At 45.4% G+C, this 23427-nt stretch overlaps 1 protein-coding gene across 1 annotated transcript in view; it reads right to left on the bottom strand.

Annotated features, from left to right (window-relative positions):
* LOC124672101 (transcription repressor OFP18-like) overlaps window positions 1-22414 on the bottom strand; it is a 32061-nt gene extending 9647 nt beyond the window's left edge. Inside the window, exon 1 of the mRNA XM_047208387.1 lies at window positions 22224-22414. Coding sequence (XP_047064343.1) covers window positions 22224-22414 — 191 coding nt within the window. The remainder of the gene's footprint in view (window positions 1-22223) is intronic.
* Between the last annotated feature and the right edge of the window lie 1013 nt (window positions 22415-23427).

The following is a 23427-nucleotide window of genomic DNA, read 5'->3' as shown; positions in this document are numbered from 1 at the left end:
GATATAAATAATAACCACTTTATTATTGCCTCTAGGGCATATCTCCTTCAATATCTGAATCAGATAACTTTGAGACTGATGGAGTATGTCTTACTCAGTTCAAATAACACAAATCTAAGAGCAACTCTAGCAGGTTATTCATAGTAGTTCCGTTCTTTAGAATTTTTCAAGTCGATTCTAATATAATGTTTCCTTTTCTAAGCATCTAATTACCTTATGGAAACTCTAGAGCACAGGTAAGGTGGATCCTTGTATTTTTCGGAGCTATAAGGTAACTATGTGTTTCTCTTCTTGTTTATTTTTTGTGATTCTAATTTTTATTGTTAACCGCCATAATAATTCAAACATCTATGTTTGACACATAATTCAGCAATATTTCAGTTCATGATTTTAAAATTTGCAATTTGAAATTTAACCCGAATTTACAAAATGTATGAATCAAAACACCCTGCTCATTATCAAAAAGTCATGTTCACATCAGATAGTGCATCATATGCGAAACATCTCCCAAAATAAAAGGTCAAAGAAAAGAAGAGATCATCCGAATACAAAGATCATCCAATAGGCCCCTGCCTTATTATGCATCTCATTTGGATCCATCATCATAATCTTCACCTCCTCCATTCTCCTTTACTCGTTCTTCTCTTCATCCCGCCTCTATTTGGCATCCTCAATCACAAGGCTATACTCCTTCAAGTGAGCAATATGTGCCTATATCTTTGCCTCATATTTTCTCGCCTCTTTAACTTTCTCATTTAGCTTTCTTGATATATTGTCACCTCATCTTTTTCCCTTGGCTTCTACCACTCAGTCAACTACATATTTACTTGAAGAGTCCACCCTGCCATCTCATTGTTTCTCTTGATCAGCTCATCGAGCTTCTCCTTCATGAAAGCTTGCACTTTTGCTTTCTTGACCTTCTCCTTTCTCCTTCAGACCTCCATGAGCATGGAGTAGGACTTATAGTCCTCTCTTAATTAGTACCTCCCTCCTTTGCATCCTTTGGGCATTTCCCTAGGTCCCCTTCTTCTTTTTTTACTAAGCAAAGCCTGACAATGATAGAAGGCAAAGCCGTGGATTTTGACTTGAGGTGAATAGAATTTCACTAGTAATAATCTTTGCAAAATGGCATGGAAAATATTATTGCATGATCACATGAAAATACTTAGATGGTGCTCTTGCGGACTTGTTTTTGTCCACGGGGCAGCAGCGGTGGGCCGAGGTGATGACACTGTCAGGGTTATAAGATTTTTAGTTGTTGATAGTCCCTCTATGCAAAAATATAGTGCTTATAAGATTTTTTTTGAAAGAACTATATTTTTTGCATGAAGCACTATAGGTCCTACTCGGCTTATAAGATTTTTTTACAGTCTTATGAAATAAAGTGCTTATAAGATTTTCTAAAGGTCAAACTGTGTGAACTTTGACCTAGTTTTTTTTAAAGCATTCACATCCAGAGTGTAAAATCAATACCATTTGATTCATTATGAAGTATATTTTAATATGGTATATACATTTGGTATTGTAGATATCAATAGTTTTCTTAATAAACTTGGTCAAAGTTAGTGAAATTTCACTTTTGGGCAAACCAATGTGCACTATATTATGGCAAGGAGGGGGTAGTTTCCCGAACGGAACGGGTATAATTTATTTCGTGATGTAGATGCACTTTATGAAAAAACAAATTTCAGGATGTTCAAAATTTCAGGAATTTCTTTTTGGCCCGTATATCTCCACATTATATATGCTCGTTTAAATTTTCGTAAGAAACTGACATTTTTCATGGCTTGTGCAAAAAGACAAAAATGCCTCGCAAAAAGCCTTTCTAACATGAAATTTTGTATTTTATTTTGCACAAGGCACATAAAAATTAGTTTTTTCTTAAAATGACTCCGAGAGCACATAGGGTGTGGAGATATACGCGCAACACTTTATTTTGGATTTTTTATTTTAAATATGTTTACAATGCATTTTTAATAAGGGGAGTATATATGTACCGAGGAGCAGAAACGCCAGCAAGTAAAGTAGCATCTTGAAGATTGTATTGATGTTCAAAACTTCACTTATTTGTGTATAGGAGGGAGTATATATATAATGCAACCGTCTTGCAAGTATCGCACAGCATGTACGTCGTCATAATTCTTAGCAAAACTATAGACATTTCGTAAAAATTTGCATCATCAAGTTCATATTTATTTTAGAACGTAATGGATTTTGGCTCAGCAAATCATGGTTCCATACATGATACTGTATCATGTTGTGGATATTTCTGTCTATGCAAATCATAAATGAGAAGTACACGGGGCTGTTAGGTTAAGCCTCGGTGAGCAGTCCTCTTCAGCGTCTGCTTGCTTCCTTGAATGCATTGAGCAAGCTGTAGGTAGGGGGCCATGAGGCCCATGAATCTATTGTTGCTTATCATGATCCATAACTATAACTAGCTCACAGGACGCACGAGTAATATCAAGCAGGTCCCATCGAAGTGCATCAAACCATTCCCAAGCGATTGTGTGTCTTGACCGGTCATCAACACCTCCATGCATATGGACCTTCTAGTGAAGAGAGTTTTTTTTTTCGAAATGGGGATTTGCCCCGGCTTCTGCATCATGATGATGCACACGGCCATTTATTAAAAAAGGTTCCACAAAGTATGGTTTACAACTCACGCATCACCGAGGATTGATACAAAAATCAACCATCGAAAACAACACATACTATGACTACATCTTAACATAGTCTACTAGTATGTCGCCAACCAGCCTGGCACAAGATATCCTGAGCGACCATCAGGAGCCGTGTGCATCCAGAAGCCATGACATCCCGCTGCCCCTCCGGAGAGAGTAGGGCCCAAAGCTGGACCCAATGGGAGACCATATGAATAACCTGCAAGAAATGAAAAGAGACTTTTTTGTTAAAAATTATATCATTTCTGACCCTCCAAATAGACCAACATAAAGCAGAAACCCCAATCCGGATAAAAGCCTTAGATTGTCTATCTACTCCATTTAACCGATTACCAAACATATTAGTAATATTGGTGGGAGGTGGAAGATCATAAGTGAAATTAACCGTACGCCATAAGAGCTTAGCTAGTGGGCAGTCAATGAAAAGGTGTTGTATGTTCTCCTGTTCCCCACATAAAACACATTTTGTACATCCATTTCAATGCCGTTTAGCTAGGTTATCCTTAGTAAACAGAACCTTATTACTAAAAAACCACATGAAAATCTTAATTTTAAGCGGAACTTTAACCTTCCATAGATATTTTCTTAGAAATGGGGTATGGTCACACATAATATCTTCATACATCGACTTCACTGTAAAAGAACCATTAGTTGTCAACCTCCAAACAAAACGATCATCGACCTGCCATCCCGGTCAAGCAGGCTGATATGAGAAAAATAAAACTCACCTAATAATCAGGTTATGTTTCGCAAGGTTGACGTATCTTTGCGTGTGTGTGTGGCTCGTGCCTAGAGTTTTGTTTAGTCTACTTCAGATGTGGAGAAGAAGACGTTAAGCACTTATAAAGGAGAGGATGTCCGTTTCTAACAGGGTTTGACCGTTTGGCGGATGTTGCCCTCTCGGAGGGTGTGGATGATAGCTTTCGGTGGGGATGGGACAACAGCTATTCCTACTCGGCAAGATCTTGTTACCGTGCGATGTTTGGCGCCAGGATAGAAATGGTTGGAGCTTTGCAGATCTGGCGTTCGCGAGCCCCGCCGAACTGCAGGGTGTTCCTCTGGCTAGCGGAAAGGAACAGATGCTGGACAACTGACAGATTGAGCAGACGGGGCCTTTCGCACCCGGCGGCGTGCCCTTTCCGTGATCAGGTAGAGGAGTCCCTCTGGATCATCTGCTACTGGGATGTGTCTTGGCGCGAGAGGTCTGGTCCGTTTGCCTGGGCTGGTGGGAAAAGCTCGGCTGGATGCCACAAGCAGACACACGCTTTATCCTCTGGTTAGAAGGAAAACGTGGTGGACCGGGGAAGGACCGAGATCTCTAGACGGGAATCACGCTTGTTTGCTGGTGCCTCTGGCGCCACCAGAATGACGTGGTTTTCGAGGGTGTGCCCCCCTCGAGAGAGGCGGTGTTAGCACGGATCTCTGATGAGGCTGAGCTCTGAAGAGCGGCTGGGTTGTTCAGAGACGCCCTCGCAGTAGTGGATACGCGGAGATGCCGCGAGTAGTCCCGTACCGTGTGTGTGCTGCCTAGCTGCAGCGTGGGGTTGCACTCCGTGGCGCCTGTGCCTAGAGTGTGTTGTAACGCTGGCCTTCTGGCCTTTTTCTTCTATGAAACCGATACGTCTATCCATGACGTATCCTTGAAAAAAAAAACAGGGTATGACCGATCACCGTGACTACATCTGAGATTTGGGTCTGGATACCTGGGCTCTAGTACCAACTATAATGGCTATCATCGCCCGGTTCACTTTTGCAGTGTTTCCGACCCACATGTCATGGGTCCGTTGCATGAGCATGTGGGTCCACAAATCAAGCCTAACTAGTAGAGACCAAGTTCTAAAATTAAAGCAAAGAAACTTTTTTACAAAAAAAGTATATTTCTCATAGTTTAAGAAAGGATACGGAAATATGAAGATAAGAGCTTCCGTTCGCAAAATTAATACAAAATGTTAACTAATTCGTATGCGTGGACGAATTACAGTCATTTGCTCTATTCTGAATCATAAACACAGACAAGGGCTTACAACATGCATTGGGAACTCTCCCCCGAAAGACATGGTTAATGGGCTAGAAACACCGTGCTAAGCTGGCTCATGGTGACCGGTGTGAGGGGGAGCTTTGTTAGGTTTATTCTCACAATTTTTGTGAAAGATGACGTTAAAGAACTTATAAGGGTGAGGGTGTCTCCTCCTAACAGGGTAGTCTTTTGGTGGAAGAGAGCTCAAGGCCTGTTGTAAGTTTGTGTTGGTCTCCGAGTGGGCTGGGTTGGTGGACCTAGACGCTTGTACATCGGTCCCACATCATTCTTCTCCTAACATGCTCTAGTGGTGCGTCTAGCGCTGGTGGAGGGCGCATAGACTTGTGCGTCTCGCGGATCTTCGCGGATCCAGTTAATTTCCGTGTTCGTTGGTGTGATTAGCTCTTTCAATGTACAGGTCTCATCTTTGGCAGCAGTGCTCCGGTGCACTAGTTATTTGGGTTTTAGCACGATGACTTCTCGTTTATTTACTGTTTCAAGTTCTACTACGGTAAATTTTTCCCGGCTCTGGTGAGGGAGGGGCAATGACAGTGGCGCGTCTTCGGCTCACCCGAGTGTTTGTTATCGTTGCTAGGTGGTCTATGGATCTATTTGTAATTATTATTACTTTTAGATTCTTCATACTGTTACAGATGATTATCAATAGATCGATCAAATTTTTGCAGAAAAAAAGCATGCTAATGTTTTGGGGGAAGAGGGCTCAATGCGGGTTGTAAGTTCGTGTTGTTCTCCGGTTGAGCTTGATTGGTAGGCTGAGACAGACGCTTGCGTGTCGAAAACACTGCGAAAGTGGACTAAGATTGCGATAACAACCGTTACAAATAGTTCAGCTGGGTGCAAATGTGGAATGCTACTCTTCTTGAGACTGCCTGCACCTTTTGCTCTTCACAGGCCATAGCGCTTGAACAACTACCTGAAGCAAATCTTTCTATCCGCTCCCTTAAAACAAAAAACCCATCTTCTATACCCTGCAAAACATGTCTGTACAGTTCTGGCAAAGTAGTAGCCACTGTGGTTCTGAAGCGGCTAATCTTTGCACCTGTAAAAGCCAAACCTGGGCCACGAGCGCAAGTGCAGAAGAAACCCATGAAAACACACAGGGAGCACTGTGCGACGAGACGGACGTACGATCGATCGATGCGGGCGAATTTAAGAACCTGAACGTATTGATTATCTCTGCGTCTTCATCATTGGGACGCATTAGCACTGTGCGCTGCACTGCTACTCGCAGCACGGTTGCAGCTGAGCGTAACCAACCCCATGATGGTGGTGTGTAGCAGTGTCAGTTTTTTCACCTGTAGCTCAGAGCTATTACGCACAGCAGGGTGGGATAAGCAGCGCCGTCAGATTCCAGTTCCTCAGTTTAATCGGTGCATGTTTGTAATAGTAGAAATTATAAATTGCCTGCCTGCTTGCCTGTGTGGCGCTGTTCATGTATCTAAGCATCTCACAGTTACGGAGGCATCAGGTTTCGCCATCGCTAATCAGTTGGTATATAGGCGGCATGACAAGTGAGGTTTTGAACTGCAGTTAGAAAACCTGCAAATTCTGACGCTAAAACACTGCAGATTCTGAAGCTAAAACATGTGGTAGGGCACTTGTGATGGAAGTTTCTGAAAAATCTCTCTTCAAATCGGGGACCATTGATTTTCTTGCAAGGGCATGCTCCATACAGTAAGAGGTCGGACTGTCCAACTCCTAAATTCATGAACCTCTCACGAAAGTTTCAGCGTCGTCAACGACATTATATAGCATCCCGAGCTGCCAGGGCTAATTTGGCATCGAAGTTGATTAATTTGCACTGCTCCCTTCGCCGAGACAGCTTGGCGTGCGAGCCGAATGCATAGAGCGAGCTGCGTACAAGATATATTACGATCACGGCATGGGAACCGCACAAGTTACAAGATGACATGACATGAGCAGATGAGAAAACCTAATTACAGGTTCGAGGCACAAAGTCATAAGGAGTTAGTGGCGCCCGTTGCAACTTGCATTGTCACAGTTTTGATGTTACCAAAAATAGCCAGTTGGATGCGTGCTAAGGTAGGCAGGCCTATGCGAAGGATAAAAATTTAGAAAGGGGGCATATTTTTAGACAAGGGGAACATTAATTCCAAGAAAACCTGAGAACTTTGCACAATTATCTAAGCTATTTGAAACCTTTTTTTTGTAGTGAAATTAATTTGCAGGTACATACAACATCGAACAAGGTACATATAGACTGTGTATGAAAATTTTGGAACTACAAGACATAGTTTCTATGGGTTTTGGCCATCTTGTTATGCAAAATCGCATTGTGAGACTTTGTTGGTTGTATTGTCTTGATGCAACTTATTAAGTCAATGAAAAATCTCATTATCAAAAAACTATAAGACCCCCCCCCCCCCCAAACCCCCACAGAGGTTATTCTAAAGTATTACTCACTCTGTCCCAAAATATAAGCCGTATAAATTTATTCAAAAATTAAACCCTACAAAATTTGACCAAATAATTACAGAAAATATCAAAATCTACAATATTAAATAGACATATTAAAATAATATACTTTATGGTGAATCCATTTGATATTGATTTAGTATTCTAGATGCTCATATTTATTTATAAATTTAGTCAAACTTAGAAGATGTTGACTTTTGATTGAACTTATATGCTTTATATTTTTTTGTAAATATGGATTATTACCAGAAACATAATTTTTCATGTTTTTTTCTTTTCCTAGTTCGTCTTCCATGGCGCAGGATAACCCCAAGGGTATATGGGTCCCTATGAAACATGTGATAAGTTAATGACAAATTACGAGTAAATTTCACCTTTTCCACGCAGTAGTTACACAATGTAGAAAATAGTACTTCCTCCATCCTTATTTACATGTCGTCTCCATTTTGAATGATCTAGCTTTCACATGAAGTTAAGAGTGTCATGAAAATTATATCATTAGAGATTTAAAAGTGCAACTTCGGTGATATAATTTTTGTGGCACATAACACATGCTTTATTGATCAAATCAATGTCAAAATTGATTCTCGAAATACCGAGAAAAATGCAGTATCACATTTTGAAGTCTTCGTACTGAATTCAATGGTTTACTAGGTTGACCTGCATGTCAGGTCCATCCAGGCATGTGGTAGATTGAGACATGCAACACGGATTCCATATCACTCATTATTTTTTCGATCAAGGAGCATAGCCCATCAACTTGAAGCCACCTTCCTAGCGACAACTCGCTATACCTACGATGAAGGGGGGACCATGAACAAGGCCATACTTCCTGACGGTACACCAACACACATCATCCAAGAAGCAAAACCCTGAGGGTGCGCCATTATTGAAAAGTACACGTACGTTTCTAGACATATTTGACTCACATTGTGGCCTTAGGTATTAATATATTTGTACCTTTCAGTGAATATTATGAATCAAATGGAGGGATAATGAAATGGCAGAATTTTGTGACAAACATAAAGATAAATTGAAGAGTTCCCTACTATCTTCAAATATGTAAGCGGAAGTATTGTGCACAAGATATTTTCGGAATATTTTATGATTTTCACACTTTTCTTTGAAGTGTCTATTATTTGCCACATGACCACCACATGTCATGTTGGAATTTGTGGGCATTTGGCCTTTGGCCCATGGCCCATTATAAAATTCTGAAACTCACATGGCCCATATCATAAATCAGTGGCAGCACTAGTGGGAGCTAAAGTTTAATCCCACATTGCTAGTTGGGAGAGAGTTGGAGTGGTATATAAGGTGGGCTGTTCTAGTCCTAGTAAGAGAGTGAGAAGAGAGAGAGAGAGAGCCCTCGCGCACTCCTCCTCCGCCGCCCGCCTCGCCACGTCACGACGCGCCGCGGGTTGCGGGAATCTAGCCGAGCCGAGCTTATCTTTTTGCTGTTTGGGAAATTAATTGTGTAATCAATTTTGAGTCATTAACGGACGCGTTACTCAGCCGTTTTGCCTCCCAGTTTTTCTGGATCGTGGCTGTGCCGACTCAGACATGGGTTGTGCCCCACGACATTCCGGAACCGCACTATATAAGCGCGGACGAGAACCCTAGCCTGTACGTGCCACATATGCGACTACCTGTTTCCAGTTCATTGCGCCGCCGCCTTCGTCTTCCTCATCCCGTCCGTCGGCGTGCACCGACTGCCGGGACAAGAGGGCCTCCGGAACCCCGCCTCTCGTGAACCCGTACGGGTGAGGGGCAATCAGGTTTTTGGGGAGCGCTCCGGCGCGACTCATCGGTAAGCACGACGTCGTCTTCGGACGACGAGTTCCTCCACACCGACAACTTCTTCCCGGATCTCAGCGACTTCTTCGACAACCTCAACATGGGCGACAACGACGCTGCTGCGAAGTATGTGATCTTGTCGTTTCTCTTTCAGTTTCTGTTAGAGTTTCTTCATCTAATTTCTGTGATAGATGCGATCAGTGTCTTGTTTAGATGTGATATGTTCATCTATCTTGCTAGTCTGCACGATTAATTAGTTTATTTGTTATTTTCATAGTCATGATTTATCAATTACTTGCACGGATTATTTCATATGGATATTTGCTTATATATTCAACAATCCAAAAACCTGATTATAGGCAAATCAATTCAAGCAGTATTGCTGCCGCTACTCGACCTCCCTCCTTTGATGGTATGCATTACAAGAGGTGGCGCACAAATGCAGTTCTATGGTTTACAAACCTAGGCTGTTTTAGCGCCACAGATGCTAGACCTGAGGGGCCTCTCTCTGCAGAGGAGCAGGAAAAGTTTGAGAAGGTCGACGCCATGTTTAAGGCGGCCTTGTTCAGCATTTTTGGGGACAACATTGTTGACTCGTACATGGCTTTCGACCATGGTAAAGATGCGTGGGATGCGCTCGAGGACAAATTTGGGGTCTCGGACGCTGGCACTGAACTGTATGTCATGGAGCAATACTATGACTATAGGATGACTGATGAGCGCTCCGTGGTTGAGCAGGCTCATGAGATTCAGTCACTTGCCAAAAAACTCGAGCAGTTTAAGTGTACCTTACCGGACAAATTTGTGGCCGGTGGCATTATTGCCAAGCTTCCTCCTTCGTGGAGGAAATTTGCTACTTCTCTGAAACATAAGAGACAAGAGTTTTCCGTTTCGGATCGCATTGGCCTGCTTCATGTGGAAGAGAAGGCGAGAGCAAAGGACACACGCGCTTGTAGTTTTGAGGGAGGTTCCAGTGCCAATGTGGTACAGAAGAAGAACTTCCAATCTCACAAGTCTAAGAATAAGAACAATGGAAAATGCAAGTTTGACGAGAAGAACAAAGCCTCCAACTCAACCAACTTCAAAAGGAAGACTCCTTATAAGAAGAAAGGGAACTGCCATGTTTGTGGCGCTCCTGGACATTGGGCTCCTGATTGCCATAACGCCATGATCGGCGTGGGAACAGCGAAAAGTCCGCAAATTTTGTTATTGGCGTTGATACTGAGATGAAGGACGTTGGGTACGGTATTTCCCCTACTGTCCTTTCAGTATGTAACTCTCCTGTTTGGTGGATAGACACCGGAGCCAATACACATGTATGTTTTGATGTCTCTATGTTTTCTTCTTATCAGGTCGCAAGGACTTCCTCCGTGCTGATGGGAAACGGCTCACGTTCTTCTGTTCGTGGTGTTGGTACAGTGGATCTGAAGTTTACTTCGGGAAAGACCATCCAGCTGAAGAATGTGCAGCACGTTCCTTCCATTAATAAGAATCTCGTTAGCGGATCGCTTTTATGTGGAGATGGTTTTAAGTTGGTCTTTGAGTCCAATAAAGTTGTAATTTCCAAGTGTGGACAATTTGTTGGAAAGGGTTATGTTTGCGGAGGCTTGTTCCGCTTATTTTTGTCAGACTTATATACTCAAATTGTTAATCATGTTTGCAATGATAGTGAGTCCGATATTTGGCATTCACGACTTTGTCATATTAATTTTGGGTGCATGACGCGGCTAGCGAATATGAATATAATTCCGAAATTTGCTATTGTCAAGAAATCCAAGTGCCAAGTATGTGTGAAAGCTAAGCAACCACGTAAGTCTCACAAGACTGCGGAGGCAAGAGACTTGGCACCGCTGGAACTTATACAGTCGGATCTTTGTGAAATGAATGGTGAATTGACAAAAGGAGGGAAAAGATACTTCATGACTTTAATCGATGACTCTACTCGATATTGTTATGTGTATCTCCTGAAATCTAAAGATGAAGCTCTTAATCACTTCAAAATCTTTAAAGCTGAAGCAGAAAACCAACTTGATCGAAAGATCAAGCGGCTAAGGTCTGATCGTGGTGGAGAGTATTTTTCCAATGAGTTTGATTCTTTTTGTGCGGAACATGGTATTATCCATGAGAGGACGCCTCCCTACTCACCTCAGTCAAATGGGGTGGCCGAAGAAAGAACCGTACTCTAACTGATTTGGTTAACGCCATGTTAGATACATCGGGTCTATCCAAGGCATGGTGGGGGGAGGCGATATTGACTGCATGTCATGTCCTAAACCGTGTCCCCACAAAGAACAAAACCATTACCCCTTTTGAGGAATGGGAAAGGAAAAGGTTGAAACTCTCTTACTTGCGAACTTGGGGCTGTATGGCGAAAGTGAATGTGCCGATACCCAAGAAGCGCAAGCTTGGACCAAAAACCGTCGATTGTGTTCTTCTGGGATATGCATTCCATAGCATTGGCTACAGATTTTTGATAGTAAAACCTGAGGTATCCGACATGCATGTCGGTACAATTATGGAGTCGAATGATGCGACTTTCTTTGAGGACATCTTTCCTATGAAAGAAACCTCTAGCTCATCAACTCAGGAGATGCCCAGTTCATCTACTCAGGAATTATTTCCTGAACCTACCATGGCTATAGAACACTTTGAAAATCCTGTGGAGGACGACAATGAAGCTCCCAAAAGGAGCAAGAGACAGAGGACTGCAAAGTCCTTTGGTCATGATTTCATTGTGTACCTCGTGGATGATACTCCCATTTCTATTTCAAAAGCCTATGCATCTCAGGATGCTGACTACTGGAAGGAAGTTGTTCGTAGCGAGATGGATTCCATCTTAGCTAATGGAACCTGGGAGGTTACTGATCGTCCTTATGGGTGCAAACCTATAGGATGCAAGTGGGTGTTCAAGAAAAAGCTTAGGCCCGATGGTACTATTGAAAAGTACAAGGCACGACTTGTGGCCAAGGGTTACACTCAGAAAGAAGGCGAAGATTTCTTTGATACATACTCACCTGTAGCTCGACTGACCACTATTCGAGTACTACTTTCCTTTGCTGCCTCTCATGGTCTTCTCGTTCATCAAATGGATGTTAAGACAGCTTTCCTAAATGGAGAGCTCGATGAGGAAATTTATATGGAGCAGCCTGATGGATTTGTAGTAGATGGTCAAGAAGGAAAGGTGTGTAAGTTGTTGAAATCTTTGTATGGGCTTAAGAAAGCGCCTAAGCAGTGGCATGAGAAGTTTGAAAGAACTTTAACCGCTGAAGGCTTTGTTGTAAACGAAGCTGACAAGTGTGTATACTATCGCCATGGTGGGGGCGAGGGAGTTATTCTCTCTCTCTCTCTATGTCGATGACATATTGATATTTGGGACCAGCCTTACTATGATTAAGGAGGTCAAGGAGTTCCTATCTCGTTGTATTGAGATGAAGGACTTGGGAGTAGCTGATGTGATCTTAAACATCAAGCTGCTGAAGGATGACGATGGTGGGATTACATTGCTTTAGTCCCACTATGTGGAAAAGATCCTGGGTCGCTTTGGGTATAGCGATTGCAAATCTTCTCCAACGCCTTATGATCCCAGTGTGATAATTCGTAAGAATAAAAGAATTGCTAGAGATCAGTTGCGATATTCGCAGATCATTGGCTCGCTTATGTATTTAGCCAGCGCCACGAGGCCTGACATCTCCTTTGCTGTAAGTAAACTCAGCCGTTTTTTGTCTAGACCTGGAGATGTTCATTGGCATGCTCTTGAGAGAGTTTTGCGCTATTTGAAAGGCACTCGCGAAGTTATGGCATTCACTATACTGGGTATCCAAGGGTACTTGAGGGATATAGTGATGCAAATTGGATATCTGATGCTGATGAGACTAAGGCCACAAGTGGTTATTTGTTTACACTTGGAGGTGGCGCTGTTTCCTGGAAGTCTTGCAAGCAGACCATCATTACGAGGTCAACTATGGAAGCAGAACTCACAGCATTAGACACAGCCACTGTTGAAGCAGAGTGGCTCCGTGAGCTCTTGATGGACTTACCTGTGGTTGAGAAACCAATACCCGCTATTCCTATTAACTGTGATAATCAAACTGTGATCATCAAAGTAAACAGTTCTAAGGATAATATGAAGTCATCAAGGCATGTGAAGAGGAGACCGAAAACTGTCAGGAAAATGAGAAACTCCGGAGTTATAGCGTTGGATTATATCCATACGTCTAGAAACCTGGCAGACCCCTTCACAAAGAGACTATCACAAAATGTGATAGAAAATGCATCGAGGGAGATGGGTTTGAGACCCACACTGAGCTGCCCATGGTGGTAACCCACTCTATGTGATCGGAGATCCCGTGAATTAGAGCTGGGAGACAAGCTGTTTGTCAGCTGAGAGGAGAGTATATATCCCTATAGCAATTTTACCACTCCGTAAGATGCAATACTCTCCTAATCTCGCATGGCAGGTTGATAATTATCTTAATGTGTTCTAAGTGGCTTATTTTAGCGAGAGATGTTGTCCTCGCGTAACATCTTCTGAAGAACACACCTATATGAGTCTGATTGTTAAACGTCGCAATCTATGAGAGTTGGGTGCTCTCTAGTAAACTCATGAAAGGCCTTGGAGTATGACGTATAAGCTCCAAACTGCGAGGAATCCTCGCGGCTGCCTAGTATCGGTCTAGGCTTTGTATGAAGCTAGTGCGCGGAAAACTTGTAGTTCAAGGCATAGTCCACTATCCAAGTTGCAATCTAGTGTAATATGAAGCTTTAAGTGGAAGTTCAACTTAACAGTCTCCACGACATACCGGTATATAAAACAATGTTCTGGAAATTTATTGATGTGATGTGGCAATGAGAGTTTGTGGGGGGTTGCTGGAATTTGTGGGAATTTGGCCTTTGGCCCATGGCCCATTATCAAATTCTGAAACTCACATGGCCCATATCATAAATCAGTGGCAGCACTAGTGTGAGCTAAAGTTTAGTCCCACATTGCTAGTTGGGAGAGAGTTGGAGTGGTATATAAGGTGGGCTGTTCTAGTCCTAGTAAGTGAGTGAGAAGAGAGAGAGCCCTCGCGCACTCCTCCTCCGCCGCCCGCCTCGCCACGCCTCGCCACGTCACGACGCACCGCGGGTTGCGGGAATCTCGCCGAGCCGAGCTTATCTTTTTGTTGTTTGGGAAATTAATTGTGTAATCAATTTCGAGTCATTAACGGACGCGTTACTCAGCCGTTTTGCCTTCCAGTTTTTCTGGATCGTGGCTGTGCCGACTCAGACGTGGGCTGCGCCCCACGACCTTCCGGAACCGCACTATATAAGCGCGGACGAGAACCCTAGCATGTACGTGCCACATATGCGACTACCTGTTTCCAGTTCATTGCGCCGCCGCCTTCGTCTTCCTCATTGACATAGGCATCCCCAATGGGCCTGCCGAAAATAGTACCCGGGGTTTATTGAAGGCCCAGAACTCGAAGGATAAGAAGATTCGGAAGCCCAATTAGTGTTAAGGAAAGATAGATTGTATTAGGAAATATAGAGACTTGTAATCTTACGGGATGGGTATGAAACCCTCTCTGACTCTGTAACTTGTGTATTACGAAAACCCTCGGCTCCACCTCCTATATAAGGGGGAGTCGAGGGACAAAGAAAGGATCGAATCTATTGTCAACAGAACCCTAGTTTTTTACAATCAGCGAGTACTTTTCGGCTGAAACCTTCGAGATCTACTTGCCCTCTACTTCTAACAAAACCCTAGTCTACAATCTGTAGGCATTGACAAGTTAATCCCTTGTCAATTGGCGCCGTCTGTGGGAATTAGAGGTTGCAAGGAGCTGATCTCGATGGCACGTCCAGAATCGTCGACTTCGTCGGTAGCAAGCAATGCGATGGATCGAGGTAAACAGGAAAAAACTGATCTAGTCGATTTTATTCCTCACCCGCCTCCCGTTTGGATGCATGTGTGCATCTGGAGGAGCCCATCGTCATGACGTTCGGAGAATTCCGATTCGGCGTCAACAAGGAAGGATCCTATCGTCTCGAAGTTCTGATCTCGTCGGAATTTTCTGCGATCGATTCTGACTTTTCATCGAGCGATGAAGAGTTTTCGTCGCCACGCCTCGTCGACACCAAGGCAAGCGGAAAGCTCGCCAAGATCTTCAGCGACACATCCTTCGAGTCGTCTGCGGACTCTGTTATAAACCGCGACTCCGACAGCGTCGACAACTTCAACTTCATCGACAAGTCTGCTGCCATTGGAAAGGTCTTCACCAATCTCTATGATGGTGTCACCAATCCTGATAAGAATCAACACTCAAAATATCATCAGGTCTATGCGATTGAAGAGACAAACCGAGCACAACCAGAGACGTCAGAGGATTTCGACGATTTGGAAAATCCATACGTTGATCCCTCCGATCTCAGAAAAGGTTTAGGCACAAAATATGTCGGGACCACTCCACGATTAAGAGTTCAGCTCCCGCAGGAAGCGTGGGATAGAGCCGCAAAAGCCATGGATGGTTCAGAACCAATGACTACCACTGATACTGCAGAAGAATTACAAGCCTATCAATATAGACTTGCTCGTGTGAGTAGGGAGCTGGAAAAACAAACAGAATCCCTGAATAGAAGAAAAGAGGCAGCCTCCGCGTCAAGTAGGCGACGAGCAGAGCTCAGTCGACAATCAGGAACTTCGGGAGATAGTCACAGAGAAGCTCGGAGGAGAGCAAGATCTCAGCTGCAAAATATACCTGAAGTAGAGAGAGGAAATATAATTCAAAATCTCGACATGTCCTTCGTGACGATTGATAAAAGGGAAAATATCATCCCGAAAACACCAGAAGCTGGGTACATGGCAACACAACCTTATATCCTCGCGTCTAGACCACCCCCTGGGGACCCGAGAGAAGCATTGTTTAATATGGCAATGGCTGGAGTTGGAGTCATGGGAACAACGTTTGCAGCTACACCTCCCGAAGGAACTCCAAGGCAAAATAGTCCACGACCCACGATAGCAGTGGAAGATCCACCAAGGACAAGTGGAGCAAGGGATACGGCGGCACAGGCAAGGGTGGATAGAGCGCGACAAGAAAGAAGAGAACATCGGCAGTCACCAGAAGTCGCCGATGAAGATATGTGCGGGTTACCGTGCTTTACGAGACGAGTTCGAAAAACTCGAGTCCCGAAAGGGTTTAAGTTACCCGAAAATTTCAAGAAATTCGACGGCCTACAGGATCCCGAGGATTGGCTCGTCGATTATCTCGAGATGGTGAAGTTGATAGGCGGAACCAGGGCAACAGCCATGCAGAGCATCCAAGTACACTTGAGTGGAGCCGCACGATCTTGGATAAAGAAACTTCCCCCAGGTTCCATCGACAGCTGGGATAGTTTTGAAGACATCTTCGTGAGGAATTTCCGGTCCACCTGCAAGAAACCTGCGTCATTGGAAGAGTTGAGGGCGTGTAGACAAAAACACGACAAATCAATGAGAAAATATATACAGAGGTGGAACATTATTAAAAACTCGGCAGAGGATATATCTGACGAGAGAGCAATAGTCGCGTTCGTGGCAGGAATTCGTCGGGGAGATTTCGTCGAAGACTTAGGGAGAACCAACCCTAAGACAATATCAGCATTGATGGAGATAGCAAACAGATGGGCAAATGGAGAAGATGCGATACACAACAAACGACATAGGTCGCCAGAGGAGGACCGCAGTCGAAATTTTCAAAATAGAAGGCGATTTTCTCGCCAGTTTTACAATAATGATGCTCCTGGCCACATATTAGCTGATTTCCGAGGAAACTCTAGAGGGAATAATCGAGATGATTACCAAAGGAGTAATGAGCAACAAGGCGACAACAGAGGTGATTTCCGTGGTAACAGACAAAATAGTGGACCAAGGTTTCAGAGACCTTATGTGTCTCCCGAAGAAATGATGAATGGACCATGTCAGATGCACTTCTATCTCGACAATAATGGAAAGAGGCAGTCAGGACATCTCGAAAAAGACTGCCACAATTTCCAAGTTATGTTGCGGGCCGCAGGGATCGCCAATGCCCAAGCGATGAACAGAAACCCACCTCCTCCCGTAATTACGGACGAAAATCGACACCAGCACCACATCCACCTCCATATGTTGACCCTAACTCCAATGGTGCGGTCTCGATGATTTAGAAAGCTAGGCCATCTAACAGGGCGCAGAAAATAATCTCGCGGCAAGTGTTCATGACAGAGAAGATGCCTCCGCCAACAGTCGAGTATCTAAATTGGTCGGGACAAGACATTGGCTTCACAATTGCGGATCACCCGCAGCAAGTTCCTCGACCAGGAAAATCTGCACTTATCTTGCCCGCAGTAATCGCTGGTTTTTGATGTGTCGAGAGTTTTTATAGATGGTGGCAGCAGCTTAAACCTTATGTATGCAGATACATTAAGAAAAATGAACATATCCCTGGCAAATCTAAAACCAACTGATACACGTTTCCATGGGATCACGCCAGAGAAGCCAAGTTATCCGTTGGGCAAGATCAATCTCGACGTTCAGTTTGGGACCCGAGAAAACTACAGGATAGAGAACCTAGAGTTTGAAGTCGTGGATTTCCAGTTGCAATATCATGCTTTGTTGGGACGACCAGCATATGCCAGGTTTATGGCGGTACCTCATTACACGTACTTATTGTGGAGGTTGCCTGGACCTAAGGGACCAATCACAATCAAGGGAAGTTTCACGCTGGCTGATAAGTGCGACAAAGATTTTCATCGACTGTCGGAAACTTTCGGGATGCAAGCAGAATATATGGCGCCAAGGCTCACTGATTATGATGTGTTGCCAGACACAGGGAGGCCACTCAGGTAACCAACTTTTAATACTGCTAAGGATTCAAAAGAGGTGTAGATCCACCCGACGGACCCGAAGAAAACGACATCCATTGCAACAAATATGGACCTCGCATAGGAAAGCACACTCGTCGAGTTCCTCCGTGAGCACTGGAAAATCTTCGCATGGTGTCCACCTGACATGCCAGGAGTACCCAGGGAACTTGCCGAGCACCACCTAAACTTGGATCCTATAGCGAGACCAATCAAACAACCTTTGCGGCGTTTTTCGGAACCAAACCGCAAAGCTATGCTATCAGAAATAGATCGACTCAAAGATGCTGGTTTTATCAAAGAGATATCTACAGAAGCTACATGGGTAGCTAACCCAGTGATGGTGCCGAAGAAAAACACGAAAGTCCTCCGCATGTGTGTCGACTTTACGTGTCTCAATAAACACTGTCCCAAGGATCACTTTCCCCTCCCAAGGATCGATCAAATCATCGACTCCACGGCAGGATGTGAACGTCTTTCCTTCTTGGACGCGTACTCTGGTTATAACCAAATCAGATTAAAAGAAGATGATGAAGCCAAGACATCGTTCATAACACCTTACGGCGTATTCTGCTATAGAACAATGCCCTTTGGTCTGAAAAACGCGGGAGCAACATATCAGCGGATGATTCACAAGTGCCTTGCAACAGAGATTGGGAAAAATGTACAAGTCTACATTGACGATGTCGTGATAACATCAAAAAAGGGGACAACGCTGATCGAGGATTTGAAAGAAACCTTCGACAACCTCGACAAGTTCTGCCTTAAGTTGAACCCGACAAAGTGCTCCTTTGGTGTTCCTGCGGGAGAACTACTCGGGTTCTTAGTGTCAGCAAGAGGGATCGAAGCCAATCCAGAGAAAATACAAGCCATCGTAACAATGAGGAAGCCGACAAAGTTGAAAGAAATACAACAGCTGATGTGGCGAGTCGCGGCTTTAAGCAGATTCGTTGCCAGGCTGGGAGAAAAGGCACTGCCGTTTTATGCACTGATCAAACAAGGAGAGAAATTTCAGTGGAACGAGGAAGCAGATAGAGCTTTTGAGAGTCTCAAGCGCACAGTTTTGACACCACCAATCTTGGTGTCGCCTAAAGAGAAGGAACCCCTCCTACTATACATCGCAGCCACACCTCAGGTGGTCAGCACGGCTCTGGTAGTCGAAAGAGAAGAAGAAGGAAAGCTCCATGGAGTACAGAGGCCAGTATATTTCATCAGCGAAGTACTGTCGCCTTCAAAACAGCGGTACCCGCAGTACCAGAAGCTGGCATATGGAGTGTTTACAACGGCAAGAAAGTTGTGACACTATTTTTCGGCACACCCGATAGTAGTGGTCAATGAGGCTCCTCTGTCAAATATATTAAACAACCAAGAAGCTACGGGTCGTGTCTCCCTTTGGGGAATAGAGCTTTCCCCTCGGGACATCACGTATGAAAAAAGAAAAGCAATAAAGTCGCAAATCTTACCAGATTTCATTGCAGAGTGGATGGAGCTACAAAATACAGGGTCTCCAGATTTATCGAGAACCTGGACTATGAACTTTGATGGGTCCAAAAGGTTAGAAGGCGCTGGAGCAGGCGTGATACTAATATCACCTGAAGGCGACAAATTGAAGTATGTCCTACGGATGACGTTCCCAAACGCGTCTAACAATGAAGCAGAATATGAAGCTCTCATACACGGGATGAAGATGGCGAAAGCTTGCGGTGCAACCCGACTGAAAATCTTTGGCGACTCACAATTGGTGGCACAGCAAGTTATGAATCAATGTGATGCAGTCAACGAGAGTATGATAGCATACAAGGAGATGTACAATGAGCTAGAAAAGCTGTTTGATGGATGCGAGGTAAATCACATCAGCAGGTTGAGCAATGACGAAGCCGATGTTCTTGCAAATATCGGGTCGCAATGTCTCGCGATTCCTCCAGGCGTGTTTTGGGAAGAAATAAGCGAGAGATCAACAAAGCCAATAAAACCAAAGAAGAAGGAGAAGGATGAAAAACCCTCGGGTGTTACAAAAAAATCACTGGAAGAAGAAGACGAGGAGCATGAGCTAGTCATGATGGTGCAAATTCCACGGATGCTGGCATATATATCTTATATCCTAAAGAATACAATACCCGACGATCCAGTTGAAGCAAGGCGAATAATTAGACGTTCTAAAGCTTTTACTGTGGTCAAAGGGGAGTTATACAAGCGAAGTATTTCAGGTGTGCTCCAGAGGTGCGTCACACCCGAAGAAGGAAGGATAATCCTGAAGGATGTACACGAAGGAATATGCGGGCATCATGCAAGCAGTCGAGCTATTGCGGCCAAGGTTTTCAGAGCAGGATTTTACTAGTTAACAACAATTGAGGACGCGAAGGAAATAGTGCGAACTTGTGATGCGTGTCAGAGATTCGCCGCAAAACCTCACTCTCCGGCAGCAGAATTGATGCCAATCCCGTTGTCTTGGCCCTTTGCTCAATGGGGCCTCGATATGGTGGGAAAATTACACAAAGCTTCGCCAGGAGGATATGAGTATATGCTCGTTGCTGTAGACAAATTTACCAAATGGATAGAAGCAAAACCGATAAATTCACCGGACGGCGCGTCGGCAATCAAGTTTGTGAAAAGCATTGTCTTTCGATTTGGAGTCCCTCATAGCATCATCACAGACAATGGCAGTAATTTCACATCCAAGGAGTTCAAAGCGTACTGCGCAGAAGTGGGAATTAAATTGAGTTTTGCGTCTGTCGCACATCCACAGACCAACGGTCAAGTCGAGTGTCGTTGCCTAATCGACGATACCTCGGAGGAGGGATCCTCACGAGGGGGAGAAGAAGTAGGGGCCATAGGGCGGAGTGCACACGGGACGGTGGTACGCGAGTTACCCAGCCTCGAACACCCGCACGATGACAGGGCCTACCGCTGCTTGTCCGGAATTATCCGGCGCTTGCGCGTTGTTACAATGGTTGTGGTTGTGCCTCTAGGGCTCCCAGGATCCGGCTTATAAAGGCGCCCGGATCTAGGGTTTACATGGAGAGTCCTAGCCGGAATACAAGTTGCCTAACTACGGTACAATATCTTGCCGTGTACGTCAAGGATCCGCCTTCTTTATGGCCGTACTGGATCCGGATACTTTATGGGCTTCCATGGATCCGGCCTCCTTCGTAGGTCGGTTAGGATCCGGCTCCAAGTTCCTGGACTGGACTTCATCCTCCTTGATCAACAGCAACTGGGCCGCCCGATGGGCCCCATGCCACCATCACCGTCTGTGGGCCACCCGGGCTTGCCGGATCTAGGCCACGTCGTTGATATACCCATAAAGTATACCCACAACAGTAGCCCCCGAAGTTCTCCGAGATTCATCATTCTTCCACCTTCATACATCCCGGAACCGAAGAGAATCTTGAAGAGCTTCAAAACTTTCCTGCTTCCGATATCATTCAATCGGAAATCTTCACGTCTTTCAGTTTCGATAATGTAACGGAGTTTGCATTTTTCCCGCGCACAACTTCCTATCTTCCCGCGCTAATTTTTCGGAGATGCGAATCTTTAGCCGGAAATTTCGGGAGCGCACGGTCAAATCACCTCCACGTCATTTTACCGTTTTTAACCTAAGACACGTGTCATGCATCCAACGGTGAGACCGTTCAGTTTCCGCCGTCGGATCCGGAACGCGAATCTCCGCGCGCGGTCTATAAATACCCCATCGCGCGGTGACTTCCCATTCGTTTCACCCTTCTACCACTTCATCTTCTTCCTCCCGACGCGCCGCCGGCCAAATCTCAACTCCGACGAGCTCCGCCACGGTGACCTTCGCGCCCAACCGCTCCAAGCTTCCCTTCGCTCCAAGATCGTCGCGGTTGATCGGGAAATCTTCCCCGCCGCCGATTCGTGGTCACGCGGGCCGCTTTGCAGCAAGTTCGGCGACCTTCAATCTCGCCGGAACATCGTCGGACCGCCGCGCCATTAACGGTACGTGCGCCGGACTCGTAGAAGAAGAAGTAGTGTAGGATAGATTCCGGTTACTCAAACACTTTGCATGGGTGCAGCCGGAAGCATGCCGATCGACTCACAGTGTACTGGTAGTTCTCCGAACAGCCCGGATCCCAGTTCATTAGAGCCTATCTGTCCGGATCCCATAGCTTATCTACCACCATATGTTTCCGACATCCGGCTAGCTCAACCTTTTTCCGCATCTTCCAGCACCAAGCTAAGCCGGATCCCAACCGCGCAAGAGATTGAAGAAGAACTTCAAGGGCAAGCTAGAATGGCTGCTAAGGTGCAAGAGACGGAAAATAAGAAGGCTTCCAAGGCCCGGAACCGCGAAGGAGAGCGGGGTCAATGGTGGCCCTGCGAAACCACTGATACGGAGCTCAGAGAGCTCCAGAACGAAGGTATGATCTCCGCTCATTGGAGTTTCATACGCGACACAATCGTCCCCAAGCCTGGAGCCGGAGAAGTGGTCATGACCAAGGCTTGGGTGGAACGCGGACTGTCGCTTCCTTGTTCGGAATTGTTCCTCTCCGTCCTCAACACATATGGGCTTCAGCCCCACAACATCTGCCCCAACTCCTACCTGCTGCTGTCCAACTTCGTCACTCTCTGCGAAGGGCATCTCGGAATCCGGCCAGACATCAAATTATGGCAGTTTTTCTTCCGAGTGAAGAAAGAAACAAAGGACAAAGCCATGCTCGAACTGCGGGAGCATGACCTTCATGCTCCGACCTGGTCGTATGTACCCTCCACACGACTCGCACGAATCCGTCCGGTACTGGAACGCCGGATGGTTCTATGAGAAGAACGTGTCAGTTCCGGAGATCCACGATGGTCTCCCCAAGTTCAACAACGAACCTCCGGAAGAGCTCGCAAGCTGGAGCTTCATCCCGCCGCTTTCCCTAACTCCCATTCTCGGAGAAAGCAGCGCGGAGAATCTCCTCGGTTAGTCCACGACGGGCTAACCGGAACCCGGCCTTACGTTGAGCTGGTTCACCGGGCGGATCCAGCCTCTCCGATACAACGCGCGATTAATCTGCGCATACACCGGGGCGGACGACCAGCTCCGAGCTACCCGCCACGATCTTCCGGCTGATTCTCTCAAAAGGAGATTCAAGACGCTGGTGAAGGTGGGCCGGGGTCAACCGATCCCGGAACTAATAAAGGACATCTACACAAACGACCAATGTCCTCCGGTAAGCCTTGACTCTTTCATCACTTCAGATTTCACAAGTTTTTGGACATTGACTAACACTTGATAGCTTTTCCTCCAGCTCGCTACATTGGCGGAGGAAAACCTGCGCACCATACTCCGCGTCCCTGTCAGCGGCGACACGGCGGAGGAGGTTCCGGAGGACGAAGAGGAGGAAGAGGAGCCCCGCAAGGTAGCTCCTCGACCTGCGAAGCGTCCCCGCGCCAAAGCTTCCGGCTCTGAAGCCGGAGCCAGCGGCGAGGCCTCCGCCAAGAAGCCCAAGGTCACCAAGCCCCCTCCGCTCGATTCAAGAAAGGCGGAGCGGGAGCGTTTGAAAATGCTTTCAACAGCAGGCAAACGCTCACGCCCCAACATCCCCGGCGCCCCGTAAGTTTCCGGGTATGGTACATATTTACTTTGATGCATCTGTTACTTATGCGATC

This window comes from Lolium rigidum, chromosome 7 (assembly GCF_022539505.1).
Source record: "Lolium rigidum isolate FL_2022 chromosome 7, APGP_CSIRO_Lrig_0.1, whole genome shotgun sequence".
Lineage (NCBI taxonomy): Eukaryota > Viridiplantae > Streptophyta > Magnoliopsida > Poales > Poaceae > Lolium > Lolium rigidum.
Note: the sequence above shows the minus strand (reverse complement) of the source record. Positions and strands in the feature narration are given on the sequence as shown.